Source organism: Eurosta solidaginis, chromosome 5 (genome assembly GCF_040869045.1).
Source record: "Eurosta solidaginis isolate ZX-2024a chromosome 5, ASM4086904v1, whole genome shotgun sequence".
NCBI lineage: Eukaryota > Metazoa > Arthropoda > Insecta > Diptera > Tephritidae > Eurosta > Eurosta solidaginis.
This window is the reverse complement of record NC_090323.1, coordinates 114,250,535-114,270,860: the sequence shown is the minus strand read 5'-3', so window position 1 is coordinate 114,270,860 and position 20,326 is coordinate 114,250,535. Positions and strand designations below refer to the sequence as shown.

At 40.0% G+C, this 20,326-nt stretch overlaps 1 protein-coding gene across 1 annotated transcript in view; it reads right to left on the bottom strand.

Moving 5' to 3' along the window:
• The window catches only part of LOC137254259 (leucine-rich repeat-containing protein 15-like), a 1,016,997-nt gene that overhangs the window by 853,334 nt on the left and 143,337 nt on the right, over positions 1–20,326 (bottom strand). The window contains exon 2 of the mRNA XM_067791948.1: positions 6,640–6,738. Within this exon, the coding sequence (XP_067648049.1) occupies positions 6,640–6,738 (99 nt within the window). The remainder of the gene's footprint in view (positions 1–6,639; positions 6,739–20,326) is intronic.

Below are 20,326 nucleotides of genomic sequence, written 5' to 3'. Positions count from 1 at the left end.
TACAATTACAAAATTTAAGTACAAATTTAATACAAATGAAATAAGTGAACACATTATCAAAACAAACTACGATAAACTACAAAACTACTTTCTGCTTCACTTAGCTTCGATTTTCTCGTTTCCTTGTCATTCGCATTGTGTTGCTTTCGTGTCTTCTTCCTCCAGTATTCGGCAACCACAAAAATTATGCTCGCTATCTTTAATTTTCGTCAAATTCACTTGGTTAATGCGGCAGTTACCCACCGACGTGTGCCGTACGTAAGGACGTTTGTCGTACGAAGCACGTTTGACCGAACTCTCAAGCCCGAAGGAATCAATGTGTGCGTCTGTGTACATGTACATAACATATTTGTGTGTGTATTGTTTGCAGATAAGCACTGTTGCCATTGACCATTTTGCATGTATGCTTATGGAGACATCAACTTTTTCCAATTTAATTTTTGATATTGTAAAAGGCCGGAATACATATTAAATAAGTATAAATAGATTACATATTTATAATCAGCACTTTTACATAATTATTTCGAATTATTTTCACAATTTTTCAAACTTTAATTAGGTGTTTTTGCATAAAATTGCAAACGGTCAAAAATTAGCGCACAAAAGTTTACTAGGCAACTCAGTCTAGTGAGAGATCGATCAGCTGACACGTTCTTACGGAAAAAATCGAAATTGTTTTGATTTCTACGTTCCGGGCTACGTACGTACGGGCGTTGCACGTCGGTGAGTTTTCGTTTACATTGCACACTCATAAGATAGTTCGTGTCAGCTGACACGTTTTTGGTACGTAGGTACGTTCGTGAGTAACTGCCGCATCAAGCGCGTAGGAATCAATGTGTGCGTCTGTGTACATGTACATAACATATTTGTGTGTGTATTGTTTACAGATAAGCATTGTTGCCATTGACCATTTTGCATGCATGCTTATGGAAAAACCACCTTTTTGCAATTTAAGTTTTGATGTTGTAAAAGGCTGGAATTAATATTAAATAAATATAAATAGATTACTTATTTATAATCTGCACTTTTACATAATTATTTCGAATTATTTTCACAATTTTTCAAACTTTATGTATGTTTGTTTAATGGTGTGTTCAGTTTATAATTATATCTAAGAATTCATCAGCTTATGTTTTCACTTTTGCCTTTTTCTAAACAACAGCTGTTGTGTGGTTATTTCGATATAACCACCTACATTTGTGGGTAAAAAATTATCCGGCTACTTTCGCGGGTAGAATACCAAAATGATGTAAAAGTTGCCACATGATTTCGTTACCGTGGTGAAGAATGTTGTTACCAGACTAGAATTGGGGCGTTAGTGAAAGGTTTTCGCAGCAAAATTATCCTGCTCTTTGTTTGACTACATTGCATCCAAATATTGTCAAAAAGAGAAGTCTTAAATACATTGAAAGCAAACTTGCCGATGCCAAGGTTTTTTTATAATTTGTATGGCATTGATAATGAACTGGAAATGTGGTACAGGGTTTGCAAAATTAGGGACCAACAGACCTTGTATGTGCCTTCGAGAAGACAGCATACCATCCAAAAATAAGAGAAGCACTTGAAATTCTGCTTGCAATGCCCTGCACAACCACAACTGTGGGAACGCTCCTTCAGCACTCTAAGGAGGGTAAAGACGTGGTTGAGAACAACAAAAGCAGAATCTCGCCTTAATGGTAAATCAAGTTTTTTTTTTAAATATATTTATTGTATTTTTTTTTTTTCAAAGGTTTATGTATGCTGAGTGCTCACAGAAAATTGGTAGCGGAAAATGATACGGAGTTAAAAGATCTAATTTTAGATTAATTTACAATAAATCCTCGCAGAATTATATTTACTTAGCAGGTTTTCTAATACTCAGAGAATGAGTAATACAATTTAAAATACATCTCTGAAACTAAATAAAGTATGTGGGAAAATACAATTTTGTTGAATCTGAAACTCACTTGGGGGATCAAATTTCTAAAGTAATTACACCTTGTACTGACTAAAAAATAATCAATCTAGTTCAAACTTTTCTAGTTTTCAAACTTTATGTATGTTTGTTTAATGGTGTGTTCACTTTATAATTATATTTAAGAATTCATCAGCTTAACATCGGCTTATAATAATTGAACTTCAATTATTATGTTTTTCTAAGAGAAACTGAAAAGAAGGAAACATTTACTGGCATATTGCGATGGACCCATTTCGAAAACCGCCAACGTAATCATCATCAGGCAATTTTGTAATGTTATCAAAGGTTACACCGGGATTCGAACCGTGAATCACATGGTGAAACTGCAGTAGCCTTTAACCACTGGGCCATCCTGCTGGTATTTGTTTTCATGCTTAATTCAGTTTTTCTCATTTCTACATAACAACACAATTGAGACATTTTGTCTCTATATTGATTTGTGTGCCATGTAGATTTGTTTTTGTAAAGTTCTTCTTCGTTGCGAATGAGAAGCTTTGTAAACTAGGGCTCAGTTGTACATATTTATGTATGTTTGTTTAATGGTGTGTTCAGTTTATACTTATATTTAAGAATTCATGAGCTTAACACCGGCTTATAATAATTGAATTTCAATTATTATGTTTTTCTAAGAGAAACTGAAGAGAAAGAAATATTTACTGGCATATTGCGATGGACCCATTTCGAAAACCGCCAACGTAATCACCATCAGGCAATTTTGTAATGTTATCAAAGGTTTCACCGTGATTCGAACCGTGAATCACATGGTGAAACTGCAGTAACCTTTAACCACTAGGCCATCCTGCTGGTATTTGTTTTCATGCTTAATTCAGTTTTTCTCATTTCTACACTAACAACACAACTGAGACATTTTGTCTCTATATTGATTTGTGTGCCATGTAGATTTGTTTTTGTAAAGTTATTCTTCGTTGCGAATGAGAAGCTTTGTAAACTCGCGCTCAGTTGTACATATTTATGTATGTTTGTTTAATGGTGTGTTCAGTTTATAATTATATTTAAGAATTCATGAGCTTAACACCGGCTTATAATAATTGAATTTCAATTATTATGTTTTTCTGAGAGAAACTGAAAAGAAAGAAACATTTACTGGCATATTGCGATGGACCCATTTCGAAAACCGCCAACGTAATCATCATCAGGCAATTTTGTAATGTTATCAAAGGTGTCACCGGGATTCGAACCGTGAATCACATGGTGAAACTGCAGTAGCCTTTAACCACTAAGCCATCCTGCTGGTATTTGTTTTCATGCTTAATTCAGTTTTTCTCATTTCTACACTAACAACACAATTGAGACATTTTGTCTCTATATTGATTTGTATGCCATGTAGATTTGTTTTTGTAAAGTTCTTCTTCGTTGCGAATGAGAAGCTTTGTAAACTCGGGCTGAGTTGTACATATTTATGTATGTTTGTTTAATGGTGTGTTCAGTTTATACTTATTTTTAAGAATTTATGAGCTTAACACCGGCTTATAATAACTAAATTTCAATTATTACGTTTTTCTAAGAGAAACTGAAAAGAAAGAAACATTTACTGGCATATTGCGATGGACCCATTTCGAAAACCGCCAACGTAATCATCATCAGGCAAAATTGTAATGTTATCAAAGGTTACACCGGGATTCGAACCGTGAATCACATGGTGAAACTGCAGTAGCCTTAAACCACTAGGCCATCCTGCTGGTATTTGTTTTCATGCTTAATTCAGTTTTTCTCATTTCTACACAACAACACAATTGAGACATTTTGTCTCTATATTGATTTGTATGCCATGTAGATTTGTTTTTGTAAAGTTCTTCTTCGTTGCGAATGAGAAGCTTTGTAAACTCGGGCTCAGTTGTACATATTTATGTATGTTTGTTTAATGGTGTGTTCAGTTTATACTTATATTTAAGAATTCATGAGCTTAACACCGGTTTATAATAATTGAATTTCAAATATTATGTTTTTCTAAGATAAACTGAAAAGAAAGAAACATTTACTGGCATATTGCGATGATCCCATTTCGAAAACCGCCACCGTAATCATCATCAGGCAAGTTTGTAATGTTATCAAAGGTTTCGCCGGGATTCGAACCGTGATTCACATGGTGAAACTGCAGTAGTCTTTAACCACTAGGCCATCCTGCTGGTATTTGTTTTCATGCTTAATTCAGTTTTTCTCATTTCTACACTAACAACACAATTGAGACATTTTGTCTCTATATTGATTTGTGTGCCATGTAGATTTGTTTTTGTAAAGTTCTTCTTCGTTGCGAATGAGAAGCTTTGTAAACTCAGGATCAGTTGTAAATTTTTATGTATGTTTGTTTAATGGTGTGTTCAGTTTATACTTATATTTAAGAATTCATGAGCTTAACACCGGCTTATAATGGCACACAAATCAATATAGAGACAAAATGTCTCAATTGTGTTGTTAGCGTAAAAATGATAAATTCTGAATTAGGCATGGAAACAAGTACCAGCAGGATGACCTAGTGGTTAAAGGCTACTGCAGTTTCACCATGTGATTCACGGTTCGAATCCCGGTGAAACCTTTGATAACGTTACAAAATTGCCTGATGATGATGACGTTGGCGGTTTTCGAAATGGGTCCATCGCAATACGCCAGTAAATGTTTCTTTCTTTTCAGTTTCTCTTAGAAAAACATAATAATTGAAATTCAGTTTCAAACTTTAATTAGGTGTTTTTGCATAAAACTGCAAACGGTCATAAATTGGCGCACAAAAGTTTACTAGGCAACTCTGTCTAGTGAGAGAGCGATCAGCTGACACGTTCTTACGGAAAAAAACAAAATTGATTTGATTTCTACGTTCCGGGCTACGCACGTACGGGCGTTGCACGTCGGTGAGTTTTCGTTTACATTGCACATTCATAAGATAGGTCGTGTCAGCTGAACCGTTTTTTGTACGTACGTTCGTGGGTAACTGCCGCTTAACTGCCGCATTACGCTTGGCTTTGCATACGAAGAAATTCTATACAAACTCAAACATTGTTTGCTCTCGCACTCTCTTTACAGTTAGCTGATAATTTCGCTCGCTCACTACATACAAACTTTGGCGCATCGTTACGATCATTGTGAATTCATACAAGTGAATGTTTGACAAAAACGTTCACAATAGTAAACAGTCTCGATCACCTGTTCAATCGCTGTTCGATTACTTAATTTATTTGCTCAATACTGTTTTTCAAAATTTTTTGTAGACGACTGGTTTATTGCATTATTTACATATTTTAACATGTTTGCTTAACTGGCTGCTCAGATTTTATCCATAGTGTACAAGTACAAGTGTGTTGACTTATCTGTCAAGCATTCTGACAGGCACTCGCTGGATTCGGAATGACAGCGAATTCAAAATGGATACCATTACCGAGTGCGCAGAATGATTGAAAAATTGAAAAAGTCGATACGATTGGTAGTCAAAAATGTTGTCGTTGAGACCAAAAATGCGACTCTAGACCTGAGATTTCCATCAGGTGAGCGAGGCTGTTTGTAGTTTTGACGTTTATCGCTTAGTGAACACACTTGTATAGGTACACTATGATTTTATCTGTTAACTAGATTTTAGAAATGAATAGAAATATTTAGTCTGATTTTCAGTATACACATTTAAAAGAAAAGCTGATTTGAGATACAAATGGGCAATTCATGCAGTTCAATTTAATAACCGCGAGCAAAAATCAAACTTATCTTCCATTCTCTGGCCATTTGACAGGTAGGTATGGCAATGGAGGAATAGAAAGATTTTTCACTTGTATGAATTCACAATGGTTACGATAGACTTTGTATATGCACGCTTTGCTTTTGCTTTTCGTTTTTATTTAAAGACGATGTTTTGGTTTTACGCTCTTTGCTTTTGAAATTGGCGTTTCAAGGAGCGATCAAACTCACCATATTCTCATAACTTCATAACTTTTCGTGTCTAGTTTTCTTCATATGATTGTAATACCTACACACATTTTCTACAATTTACGTTTCAATGAGCGAATACACATTTTAACTCTGTCATTGCTCAATTTGCTTTTGCGTTTTCTTCGAATTTTTGCTTTTTAAATAGACACGCCATAACTTGTATTTTTCCCAATACGTTTTCAATGATCAATCTTTAACACTTTTAACATTTTTGTACATATTTTTCGATATGCGTTCATTTTCCTTGGTAATTGAATACGTTTTATTTCTTACAGTTTACATTTGCATATTGGTACACATTTCACTGCACTTTTTTGGCTCAAATTCGCTCATAAATCGGTTGAGTCCCCAAATATTGTGGGATAATTAAACAGTTTAGTTCATTTTTTAATTCAAGAATGTTTATTAAATATTTTAACTTAGAATTTAAGTAAAGTCCATTGGTATTTGAAATAGAATTATAAACGTTTTAAAATATAATCGTGAGAGTTATTTAAATTTAATTATATCCGAGAGCAAGCGCGCACAATCGCAACTGGTACATTTTTACGACCTTTTCGCGTTTACATTTCAACTTCAGCTGCACTTTCGTGATAGATGCCACTTGCCATCGCCTCATTGGACGTTGCCACCCTTTCTCTATTGTTTGTATTTACCAGACTATCCTGCAGACTATCCTTACTACCTGTTCTCATTCCCACATGTATGATTCCACATAATTTTATTTTACTTCTGTGCAAGCAAAAACAAACCTGAAGTAGCCGATTTTCCAGTACAAATTCAATAAGACACTTCTCATCTGACACCGTCCATCTCCGAGTTGGGTTGCAGCGAATGCGCTTGCTTTTGACCTGGAATCCAAAAAGTTTTTAAAAAGTCAAATGAGTTTGAATTTAATTAATATAACTGACTTTATTATTTTGCTCTAATTCCATTCTTCTGTTTAATTAATTAATACTAGTAATTACTTCTGATTTCGGTCTTGCACAAATTGTAAACATGATGGTAAACAAAATCAGCTGATCGTATAGCATACACATATAGCACACTAAACATACCTTTCAAGGTTGTATTGAAATAGGAATATTTGTGCATGGGGAAAAACAACAGTTTTACAACTGTGGTAATAAAATAGCATGATTAAAGCAATACGATGAATAGTACATATTGTGAACTCCCTAATTGTTTTGTCGTAAAACAATACGCAATCCCCAGCAAGGTATTCGTCGGATACATCTATAGACACGATAATTTGTAGGTTGGTATGCAAGTAACCATATGCCCAGATAAGCGCTCACGATATACCGTTACATCCACCAATATACTTGTATGCGCAAAATAATCAGTGCATAGCCATAACGTAATCCAAAATAATGGTTATATTTATTTTGGATATAACAATATTGGCTAGACATCAGGACGAAACCATAAAGGATCGTTGCTAAATGAAAGCTCTTGGATGCCAACCTATGAACCTAACATTTTTTTACATATTGCCTGGGCAATTAGAAAAACCGCCGTTTTCGATCCCACATTATTTTATATAATGAGTGTAGTAAAATATGCATATGTGTGTATACTTACCGGAGAATATGTTTATATCAACGCTCATATACCATTCGCCCTATATGTTGCATATATATATTCACCTCGATAAGCGCTTTCGATTTACTATTGCATCCTAAAATGTACTTGTATGTAGAAATTATACCGTGCATGAAACAAACGAGAATTTTTCTTTCAACAAAGCGGAAAAATAATTAAAAATAATCAAAAAAATCACAAAAAATATAAAAAAAAATTGAAAATAATCAAAAGTAATAATTTTGATAATCGGAAACATCATGTTTTTTTTTTTTTTTTTTTCTAATGGTACTCAATTAGTAATTGCTTTTTTCGGAAAACAATTGAAATAATCTTTGGCCATTAAAATAGGCATCTAATTAATTGATTACTATTGCTAATTCAAACTTAACAGGTCTGCCATAAACTATAATTTATAGTTTATGTATGACATAGGAATAATTGGTATTTGAGCAATGAAAGAGAGCAGTATTTACGATAATCAGAACTCAGTTCGGTTGTGTCGAAAATGACGCTTACCACGTTTTTTGAGCCGACCATTCATTTGCGTATCGTCGATTTAGTTTAGTTTATTATTAATAATTTATATTTGAGTTACAACTTAAACTTAGCTCCTTCAATGGCTAAGCCAAATTAATCATAAAAAACTTTTTTAAAAAATATTACAATAGTCAAGGTTCTAACATAAGGAGTTTATAAAAACACATCGCCCGTTTTATTTTAAAAAGGTGTAATTCAAAATTTAAATTTGTTGTGAAAACGTAAACAAAGTTTTTTTTTCATACAGTTTCATTACAAAAATTTAATTCAAAGACCAGTGGGCCGCTCATCATTGGCCCTAGGAGCATTCTATGTGTGTGAACATAAACTGACCAGTCATCTGTTGTAGGGTATCTTAAAATCTCGAAAAATTAAAACTTTGGATTACATCAGCTTACAAGAAAACGAGTGAATATTTAATCTTTATCTCTGAACTTTTTGAATTATGAAAGACTTGTCAAAACAGCTCGTTTTCATTCATTCTTTGCTAAAATTGTTAAAAACCAATGAAACAGGTAATTTTTAGTCCTATTCGCCGACAAATAACACAAATCAAAATGTCCCTCATACGCCATTACCATGTGAAAAAAATTATAAGTTTACCCTGTAAGTGCAAAATCAGGATTAAGATACTTGGCTTGGATATCATACGTGGTTCCAGGCCCTGGATCAGGGACTGGTATCAGTCTTAGACCGGCCATAGTGACGAATTGTCACACGTGATTGGTTGTCACGTCCTGCACGAGGTGCCCCTGCTTCTACTGATAATGGCGGATCTAGAGAGGACAACTCGATAAAAACCCGCACCCCTGAGTCATTGTGCCGAGCTCAGGGGAGGGAGGACCCTGTTAAGGGTCAAGATCGGTACTCAACGGTGACGAACCGGATTGTTAGGGACTTGATTTTGACTATGGATAGGAATTGATGACTTTGGGCTGGTAGGTGCAGTATTCTGCCACCTTAGTAGGTCGGGGTGAAACCCTATCGAAATGGCTGGTAGGCTAATGCTGCACCTGCCCACGTCCCGTTAAAACCGTGGCGGGCCTCAAGGTACGTTCCGGCTCCGTCGCCGTTAAGTTGGTGGTGTAGGTGCGGTTGAAGATTTTCCCGCTTTGCGTCCGGTCTGGCTCTGAACGCATTACTCATAAGGTAATGCGTCAACCCTCGCATGGCCTCCCTGCGCAGCATAGATAACCACGGGACCGTTGAAGGGCGACTACACAATCGGCTCCGGATAGCGGCCTTGAGGGGGGACTTCTTAGAATGGACACGAAGACGAATAAAAAGGAGGGTAGGAGTGACGGCGAAAGTCGTCATGGTGCGAGGGACGCGACAGGTGCGGAGAGTGCTCCGAAGCAGGTCGCCGCCAGCCGGGAAAGCTCCCGGCGGGTCAAAAGGGCTGATCAGACGGATCAGCGCAGGGGTTTGGTTTCAAACCCCGTAGGTACGGGTAGTTCGGGTAGTGGAGGGGTGTCGAAACCGACACCCAATGCAGGCCCATATGGGGCTGTGACAGGGAAAGGCAGAGGTCCGGCGAATGCGGCGGACCAGCCCAGTACGAGTAAGGAAGCCCTGTCGCGAGGAGCTTTCCCAACGGGAGCCCTGGGGTCGAAGCCTGCCGGGAAAGGTAGGCGATCGACGCCGCGTAGGAAAGCTCTGGGTGATCGGCGCCTAGCTGAGAAGATCTTGGAGCGCTACGGCGGAAGGGATGCAGCTCAGATGTCTGAGAAGCATTCCCGGACGCTGGAGTGGGCCAGGAGAGTCGTAGCTTGCGACGACCACACACCGGTGTCGAACGATGCGGGTGAGCAGCAGGGTTTGGGGGCTATGAAGCGGCAAAGGTCGGATGAGCGGAATGCCTCAACGACAAAAAGGGCCCGAGGAGGTGGGGACGCAATTTCGTTTAGCGAAATCGCTAAACGTGCAAGCTCCATCACCCTCGGGGTCCTGGATAGGAGCAGGGAGGATGGTGCCATCTCCCGAGAGGAGTGGCCGTGGGTCGCCAGCGCCATGTCAGCGGCCTATATGACCGCTGTTATGGAGAGCCCAGGTACGCGGCCATGCGTCGAATACTCGGGGTGGTATCATGGTTTTAGACTGATTACTTGTGCTGACGAGCGGTCGGCCTGTATCTTTAAGAAAATAATTTCTTTGGTAGGGGAGGTCTGGAGGGGGGCCAGACTCGAGGCCGTGGAACGGAGGGATCTCCCCCTTCGACCGAGGGCTCGGGTGTGGCTGCCTGCCGGGCCATCTCAGCCGGAGAAAATACTCGAATTAATGCGTTACTGCAACCCGAACCTTCCGACGCATAACTGGAGGGTCCTCAGAGTAGAGGAGGCTGTTGGGCCACGTCGGCAAGTGCTGATTCTGCTAAACGCAGAGTCCACCGGTCCTCTCTCTGACACGAGGGGGGTTATCTCCTATGGCCTCGAGCGTGTGGTTCTCAAAATCTACCACGCCGATTCCAGGGGAGATGGTTCCTCTCCCACAGAGACTGTTCGGGAGGTGGAGGCGTCCGCAGGGGAGCCAGTACCCATGGTTGTGGATGCTGACTCCGCTAATTTGGACAGCGAAAGCACTGTTGACGTCCCGTCAATAGCGGGATCTGTCATCAGTGCTAGTCGTCTGGCTGATAGGGCCGAGGAGGAGCTCCTGGTCTCCGAGGGCGAATCATCGATGGCGGGATCCGTCATCAGTGTAAGTCGTCTGTTGGGGGAGGAGGAGGATCTCCTAGTCTCCGAGGGCGAAGCCGCCAAGGATGGGGTGCAGAAGAAGAAGAGTGGTGTTGATGGAAATCCGTCAAATCAATCTTCAGCATTCTAAGGCGGCTTCCGCAAACTTGTTGCTCTGTCTTGAGAAAGGCGGAGTGGATATTGTCCTTGTCCAGGAGCCGTGGCTGAGTAGTAACGGCGGAAAAATTTCTGGATTAAGGACGGGAAAATTCAACACCTTGGTGCATGGGGAGGCAGGTAGGCCTAGATCCTGTGTGCTTATTAAAAAGGAATTTAAAGCTTTTATTCTCTCTAATTTCAGCAATGCTGACGTAACCACGGTCTGCCTCAAGCGAGGCAGTAACGCATTGTGGGTGGTCTCAGCGTATATGCCCCATGGGGACGTAACGGGACCACCGCCTGTGATACTGGGCGAAATCACCGCTGAAGCAAGGCGGAGAGGTGTTGGCGTAATCATAGGTGCCGATGCTAATGCACACCATAGCATATGGGGGAGCTCGGATACGAACACCAGAGGTGAGTCTTTATTTACTTTTATTGTAGATGAGGGACTTTGTATATGTAATAGGGGGAATGACCCGACTTTTATTACTGCGGTAAGGGAGGAGGTCCTGGACCTCACCCTGGTTAGCAGAGAACTGGAAGATCGGATATCTGGATGGAGGGTTCTCAACGAGCACTCTTTCTCTGATCACCGTTCTCGGTGAATGAAGAACGTCCCGGTAAAATATCTTTTAGGAACCCTAAAAGTACCAACTGGGACTTGTATTGTAGGAAGTTGGGAGAGCTATTGCCTGAGGCGCCTATCGTTGGTTCGGACCTGTCCGAATCTGAAATAGACGGTCTGGTGGAAAACTTCACCTTGGCAAGCAATAGCGCCTTTCAACAGTCCTGCCCACTGAAAACTTACAGGGGGAAGGGCAAGCCGCCCTGGTGGTCTGATTCCCTTGACGACCTAAGAGCGTCCAGTAGGCGGCTCTTTAATAGAGCCAGGAGGAGTAAACTACCCTCGGACTGGGAGCTCTATAAGGTGAGTCTGGGGATTTATAAATATGAAATAAGGTTAGCCAAGCGAGATTCATGGCGAAGCTTCTGCGAAAACGTAGAGGGCTGCAATGAATCCGCGAGGCTTAGAAAAATACTCTCTAGGAATCCCGCCCCTCGGGGGTATCTGAGAGATGATGGTGGGGACTGGTCGATGAGTAGCGGGGAGTCTCTGAGACTTTTACTGGACAATCATTTTCCCGATGTCCCAGTTGCGCAGGGATCTTCGCTTGCGTGGTCGGCGGTTGCTGGCCATGCAGAAATGCCTGCCATCCCACTACGGGAAAGTCAAATATCTGGGCTATAAATTCGTTCAAGCCCTATAAGTCACCCGGTCCGGATGGCATCATTCCTGCGCAACTTCAAAGGTCTTTAGGGATTTCCTGCCGCTGGTTGGCCATCATCTACACTAACTGCCTCAGACTTAACTATATCCTTAAGTCGTGGCACACGGTTAGGGTCATCTTCATTCCGAAGGCCGGCAGGGGCTCTCATGTGTCACCTAAGAATTTCAGGCCAATCAGTCTCTCGTCGTTTCTTCTTAAGACGTTTGAGCGGCTGATTGACCTGTACCTACGAGAAAGGATACCTGGGGGGTTACTGTCGGCTTCACAGCATGCGTACTGCAAAGGCAGATCGACGAAAACGGCTCTCCATTCGATTGTAAAGCAAATAGAGGGGTCTCTAGAACATAAAGAGTATGCTCTGGGTGCCTTTCTAGACATCGAGGGGGCTTTTAACAATGTTCTACCGGGGCAATCGAAAGAGCTCTGGTGGGTTTAGGAGTCGAAGCGGCTCTGGTTGAATTTATTAGCAAACTTCTATGCGGCAGAATTGTGTGGGGAGGAGCCATAATAAGGAGGAAGGTGTGCAGGGGCACGCCACAGGGAGGTGTCCTATCTCCTCTGCTCTGGGTTGTGGTAGTGAACGAGCTTCTTGTGGAGCTGGAAGTCAATGGCTGTCGGGTGGTTGCCTATGCAGATGACCTCGCTATCCTAGTCAGGGGCAAATTTCTGGGCACCCTGCGCGATGTTCTGCAGGGATACCTGGATACTGTGGCTAGGTGGGCTGAATCATGTGGAGTGGCGGTCAACCCGGGAAAAACAGAATTGGTTCTTTTTACAAGGAGATAAAAGATACCCGACTTCAGAACTCCTTCGATTGGAGGGGTACCGTTGGTACTTACTGACAGGGTTAAATATTTGGGAATTGTTCTGGACAAGAAGCTGTCCTGGAGGCCCAATGTGGAAGATAGGGCCAGGAAGGCCGCGGTTGCCTTGTACTGCTGCAGGGGGGCTATCGGAAAGAGATGGGGGTTCTCGCCAGGAGTAGTACACTGGCTTTATGAGATGGTGGTCAAACCGATTCTGCTATATGGGGTGCTGGTCTGGTGGAAAGCACTGGACACGGCGAGCACCTCCAAAATGCTAGTGTCAGTGCAACGGACGGCACTTATCGGTATCAGTGGCGCTATGAGAACAACACCTACCTTGGCACTGAATGTCATGCTGAATATACATCCAGTAGATATTGCGGGAAAGGCAGCCGCGGCCCGGTCGTTGGTCAGGCTTCGTGATATGGGTTATATGCTTTCTGATTTCGGACACTCTAGCCTTCTTACTAGTTTCGACTTTATCCCGGACAGGACGGACTATTGCATGCCGGTGGCCGCTCCCTATACAACCTTCACCCCAGTCATTCCCCCGAGGGAGGAGTGGAGAAGAGGAATTATCTGGGGCATGGGACCGGTTAACTTGTTCACGGATGGGTCGAAGTTGGACGGAAAGGTTGGCGGGGGGGTCTTTTGTCAAGAGCTAAATGTAAGCCGCAAGTTTAAGTTGGCTGATCACTGCAGTGTATTCCAAGCGGAAGTTGCTGCGATTAAGGATGCGGTGGATGAAATGCTATCCAGCGCTACTACGGTTAGGGAATTTAACATCTACTCTGATAGCCAAGCGGCTATAAAGGCCTTGAGCTCAACTACAGTGCGATCGAGGGTGGTCTGGGAGTGCCTGACCACACTTGCGATTGCATCGAATTATTTTACAATTAAGATTATCTGGGTCCCGGGCCATAGTGATATTCCGGGTAACTGTCAAGCGGATCTCTTAGCCCGAATCGGTACAACTGAACCGGATGAAGATGGCTGTAGGGATTTCGGGATTCCGCTAGCCACCTGTGGATTGCTCTTCCATAGCTGGGCCTCGAGTCAGCTCAGCAAACGTTGGGCGGACACTACGTCTTGTAGGATATCAAGATCTTTCTGGCCGAAAGTGGATGGCAGGAGGTCTGCTGAAATAATTGGGTTCACTAAGGCTCACCTATCAATGGTCATTGGGGTTTTGACAGGGCACTGTCCCATGGGTATCCATGCGGTACGTCTCAATATATTGGAAATTCCATCCTGCTGCAGCTGTATGGAGGATGATGAGGTGGAATCACCAAATCACTTTATGCTTGACTGCCCAGCTTTTGCCAGAACTAGGCGAAAGTATTTCGGTCGTGACTCACTTGGATCTCCCGAGGAGCTATTCAAGGTTGAGATCGGGATCATTCGGAACTTTATCGTTGCTACCCAATGATTCTCTAAGTAGTTATATCTACGTCACCGTTAGTTTAGTTTATTATATGTGGTATCACAACGGACCGTCATGTTGTCCAAGTGAGCTTCCTCTATCAGGGAAGCTACAACCCAACCTAACCTAACATAAAGTGCAAAATCCAAAATTAATTAGTATAAGACCAGTAGACTGGGTTGGTCACCATACAAAAAAAAAAAAGTTGCTAATAAATATTGAAAGTGCTATAATTTCTTTGTTTATTATTTTAGTAATATGGTTTCAAAGCAACATTTTTTTGAATTTTTAAGTACTTTCGTTTGGTAGGGAAAAAAGGATACATTACATACATACAAGGATCAAAAAAAATAAAAAAAAAATCTTCCGAAACCCTCTCAACATAAGCTTTAAATTTAGGGGCGGACATTAGCAACTTTTTTTTCGACCCAGTCTAAAGACCACGTTTACACATTATGCATTTATCTTATCTACAATAAGTGCACAATAGATAGCCTATGGGTTTACATATGTCCCATTCCTAGGAAATAATTATTGGCTCTCAAATTTTCACTTTTCTCTTTTATTTCGTGCTTCTGATTAGAGATCACACGCTAGATGTTCTTTGTCTATACAAAAAAAATCGGCATCTCTAAAATTTATATGGGAAATCTAGTTTTTTAATTAACGATTAAGAGTTGAGTAGGGAAATGAAGAAATTGTCATTATATGTAAACTGGGTCTAAACTCTAGTTTAACCTTGCGACTTTGTTCGAAACCATGAAATTTTTATTCTAATCTTCGCTGAAACGGCCGAGGTGGAAGGGTTAAACTCTAGCTCACGTTTACTGAAGTTTCAACTCGCACTGAAAAACCGACCCTTAAGTGTCAAACATCTACCAAAACATACACGGTTAAAAGTTTGAGATTTAATCTGGAATATTTCTGTACTGTACTACTTACATGACTAAACCACATTTGGTTTAGAGTTTTGAATATAAAGGTGCTTCTATTTTAAAACAGGGAAATCTACACTTATATTTAAAAACAAATAAGGATGGCTAAGATCGGGTGTAACCGAACATTACATACTCAGCTGAGAGCTTTGGAGACAAAATAAGGGAAAATCACCATTTAGGAAAATGAACCTAGGGTAATCCTGGAATATGTTTGTATGACATGGGTATCAAATGGAAGGTATTAAAGAGCATTTTAAAAGGGAGTGGGCCATAGATCTATAGGTGTACGCCATTCCGGGATATCGCCATAAAGGTGTACCAGGGGTGACTCTAGAATGTGTTTGTACGATATGGGTATCAAATGAAAGGTGTTAATGAGTATTTTGAAAGGGAATGGGCCTTAGTTCTATAGGTGGACGCCTTTTCGAGATATCGCCATAAAGGTGGACCAGGGGTGACTCTAGAATCTCTTTGTACGATATGGGTATCAAACGAAGAAAGGTATTAATGAGTATTTTAAAAGAGAGTGGGCTTTAGTTCTATAGGTGGACGCCTTTTCGAGATATCGCCATAAAGGTGGACCAGAGGTGACTCTAGAATGAGTTTGTACGATATGGGTATCAAATGAAAGGTGTTAATGAGTATTTTGAAAGGGAATGGGCCTTAGTTCTATAGGTGGACGTCTTTTCGAGATATTGCCATAAAGGTGGACCAGGGGTGACTCTAGAATGTGTTTGTATGATATGGGTATCAAATGAAAGGTGTTAAACAGTATTTTAAAGGGAAGTTGGCCTTAGTTCTGTAGGTGGACGCCTTCTCGAGATATCGCCATAAAGGTGGACCAGGGTGACCCAGAACTAGTGACTAGAATGCGTTTGTACGATATGGGTATCAAATGAAAGGTGTTAATGATTATTTAAAACGTAGTGGGCTTTAGTTTTACAGGTGGACGTCTTTTCGAGATATCACCATAAAGGTGGACCAGGGGTGACTCTAGAATGTGTTTGTACGTTATGGGTATCAAATTAAAGGTATTAATGAGGGTTCTAAAAGGGAGTGGCCGTTAGTTGTATATGTGAAGCCGTTTTCGAGATATCGACCAAAATGTGGACCAGGGTGTACCAGAACATCATCTGTTGGTACCGCTAATTTATTTATATATGTAATACCACTAACAGTATTCCTGCCAACATTCCAAGGGCTTTTGGGCCCTGCATAACTTTTTCAATATCTTCTACTTAATATGGTAGGTGTCACACCCAATTTACAAAGTTTTTTCTAAAGTTTTATTTTGCGTCAATGAACCAATCCAATTACCATTTTCATCCCTTTTTTCATATTTGATATAGAATTATGGAATTTTGTTTTCATTTTTCGTAATTTTCGATATCGAAAAAGCGCGCGTAGTTATACTCCGATTTCGGCCATTTTTTATACCAACATAAGGTGAGTTCAGATAAGTACGTGAACTAAGTTTAGTAAAGATATATCGATTTTTGCTCAAGTTATCATGTTAACGGCCAAGCGGAATGACAGCCGGTCGGCTGTGTATAATAACTTGGCGTGGATTCAACCGATTTCGCCCATTTTCACATAAAAGAGTTATCGTCATAGAATCTAAGCCCCTACCAAATTTCACAAGGATTGATAAATTTTTGTTCGAATTTTGGCATTAAAAGTATTCTAAACGAATTAAATGGAATAGGGCGGAGCTACGCCCATTTTGAAATTTTCTTTTATTTTTGTATTTTTTGTGCACCATATCATTACTGGAGTTGGATGGTGGCATAATTTACTTATATACTGTAAAGATATCAAATTTTTTGTTAAAATTTGATTTAAATTTTTTTTTTTTTCAAAAGGGGGCATATTCGCCATCCCGTTTTGCTAATTTTTATTGAGCACACAAATAGTAATATGAGTAACGTTCCTGCCAAATTTCATCATGTTATCTTGAACGACTGCCAAATTACAGCTTGCAAAGCCTTTAAATTACCTTATTTTAAAAGTGGGCGGTGCCACGCCCATTTTACAAAATTTTACTTATATTCTATTCTGCGTCATAAGGCTACCAAGTTTCATCGTTTTATCAGTCTTTGGTAATGAATTATCGCGCTTTTTCTGTTTTTCGAAATTTTCGATATCGAAAAAGTGGGCGTGGTTGCAGTCCGATTTCGTTCATTTTAAATAGCGATCTGAGATGAGCGCCCAGGAACCCACATACCAAATTTCATCAAGATACCTCAAAATTTACTCAAGTTATCGTGCTTACGGACGGACATGGCTAAATGAATTCCTTTTTTCGCCCAGATCATTTTGATATATAGAAGTCTATATCTATATCGATTAGTCTATGCCGTTACAGATTGCCGTTATGCGAACAAAGTTAATATACTCTGTGAGCTCGGCTCAGCTGGGTATAAAAAAAGTACCGTCCCTCGGCAGGTTTCGAGTCAAAGTTCTCTGAATCAGAGTATTTCGCTCAACATACTGAGCTACATATCAGATATATATCACAAAAAATATTATACATATGTATGCATAACAAAACGTTGTGAAAAATAACTATGCAGGGAAAGGCCGAACTAGTCAGCAAACATTCTAGTTCATATACAAGAATTTTCACGTGGTGATCATACTACACCATTTCAAGTTGGATTTTAGAAAGGGTGAAGTGGATTTTAGAAAGCGTCAATTGGATTTTAGAAAGCGTCAGTTGGATTTTGGATTGGATTTTAGAAAAGGTTAATTGGATTTTGGAAAGCGTCAAATGGATTGTAGAAAACGTAAATTGGATGTAAAAGTTGCCACATGATTTCGTTGCCGTGGTGAAGAATGTTGTTACCACAATAGAATCGGGGCGTCAGTGGAGATTTCGCCTTAATATTATTTTCTTTGCAATAAGCAAAAAAATGAACGAATTCGTCATCAGGTGTCGGTTCCAAATCAGACGAGAACGTAGATATCGGAGCCTTTGATTCCATTCTGATTTCTTCGTTAGAAGACATTTCGCTTGCCTTGAGGATAATCATAAACTTTTTGTTGATTTTATCGTATGCCTTACGTCTCTCTTCTAATTCCACAGTCAAATTATCTAGAATAACATTGAAGATATTTACTCTGAAATTTTCTCTTCCGCACAGTGTCACTTCTCCACCAACCGATTCATCTGTTCTCAATTTACGTTTCCGTTTTCGTGTCTTATTGGAATGGTATTCTGAACCTTCTGATAACTCGAGGGCTCGTTTCTCGTATTCATCAAATTCATCCCGACAGTCAGAGACAATCTTTTGCAGTCCCTTGTAATGTTCAATGATTTCGGCAATACTGCATTCAACAGCTTGTAATTTTGGCTCACTGCATTGAATCTTGCAAGCAGGAAGTGCCACAAAATAGTCAGAAATGAAGTTTCAAGCTTCTCCAATTAAATTCGAAAGCCCTTCGCTTCTTGCCGACAAATTGCATTTTCTGTCAAATCTTCTTCAATTGCTATCAAAACTTCAATAATTTTGACATAATTATCATGCAGAATTTTAACTGCGTCGTATCGAGCTGACCATCTAGTTGTAGATAATGATTTCAAAGTGATGGGTTTTGAGGCAGCTGATTGCAGATGCTCCCAACGTTTCGTTCATGCAGTAAAAAAGTTGTACAAGCTTTGAATTGTAAAAAAAATGCCGCTGCTTCCGGACAATTCTCCACTGCATGTACACCCACTAAATTCAGCGAATGAGCAGCGAAAGGTACGTATTCTGCTGCAGGTTTCGATGCTTTTATCCGAGCTTGAAGACCATTATAAACTCCAGACATGTTTTTCGCGTTATCGTATGATTGACCGCGACAGTCAGCAATGTCTAGTCCGAGGTCAGTCAGAGTTTTTAAAATAGCATCAGCTAATTATATCGCCTTGTGCCCGTGTTCTCCATGAATTTTAGAAATCGTTCAACGGGGACACCATTTTGCAGGACATATCTAAAAACGAACGATAGCTGGTCAACGTGGGATATATCAGGGGTCGAATCTACTACGATAGAAAAATATTTTGCTCTTTTATCTCCTCTGAAATGGTAGATATCACTTTTTTCGCCATCAAACTTATGAACTCCTCACAAATCGTTTTGGATAAATAACTTGTGCTGCCACTTCCTTTGTTGCCAAATTGTTTTATGTGTTCAGCCAAGAAGGGGTCATATTCTGCAACAACTTACAGAAACATCAAATAATTCCCATTATTTGGAGATCCCAGTTTTTCGTCACTGTCCCTGAATGGAAGTCCACGGGATGCTAAAGCTTGCGTTACAGAAACAATTCAGTTTAAAACTTTCCTCCAGTAATCTATTTCTTCATTCAATTGAATAACAAGCGTTTTATCAATCCTTTATTCCTGATGACTCCTTTGTTTCAGTTTCAATACGTTGCTTTAGTGGCTTGGAGAATTTTCATGCTCTTTTACCCGTTGAGTCGAATGTTTCCAATCATTGAATCCCATTTTGCAGTTGAAATAAGAAGCAGGATCGAACAAAAGACATGGTACACAAAACACACTTCCTTTGCTAGCAGAATAAATAAGCCAAGTGCGAAGACTTGTCTCTCCATTTTGAAAATTTCTATGAAAGAGAATTTTTTGATAGGTATCTTACGCTTCCATCAAGATAAATTCGTTTGGATAGACTGAAATCAGCTTCAGAATTCTGTTTGCATCCATGTATTGTTATATGATCACGAATTGCATCATTAATTGTCCATTTGGCGGGATCATCGCTCAAAATCAATTGATCCAGTCCACTAGGGTCTTGTGGGGAATTCAAATCTTTATTTTCCTGAATAGGTATGTCACATGTAGGAGGATTTGATGTGACTTCTCCACTTTCGAGACTTTGACCTATAATGTATAAAACATATAATTAAAACTCTTATATAGGTACCACATTTTTTCCATATTCTAACCTTCAAAATGATCTGATCTTAAACCCTCATTATTAGGTGGCACAGATTTCGCAATATCATTAAATTGCAGTTCATCAT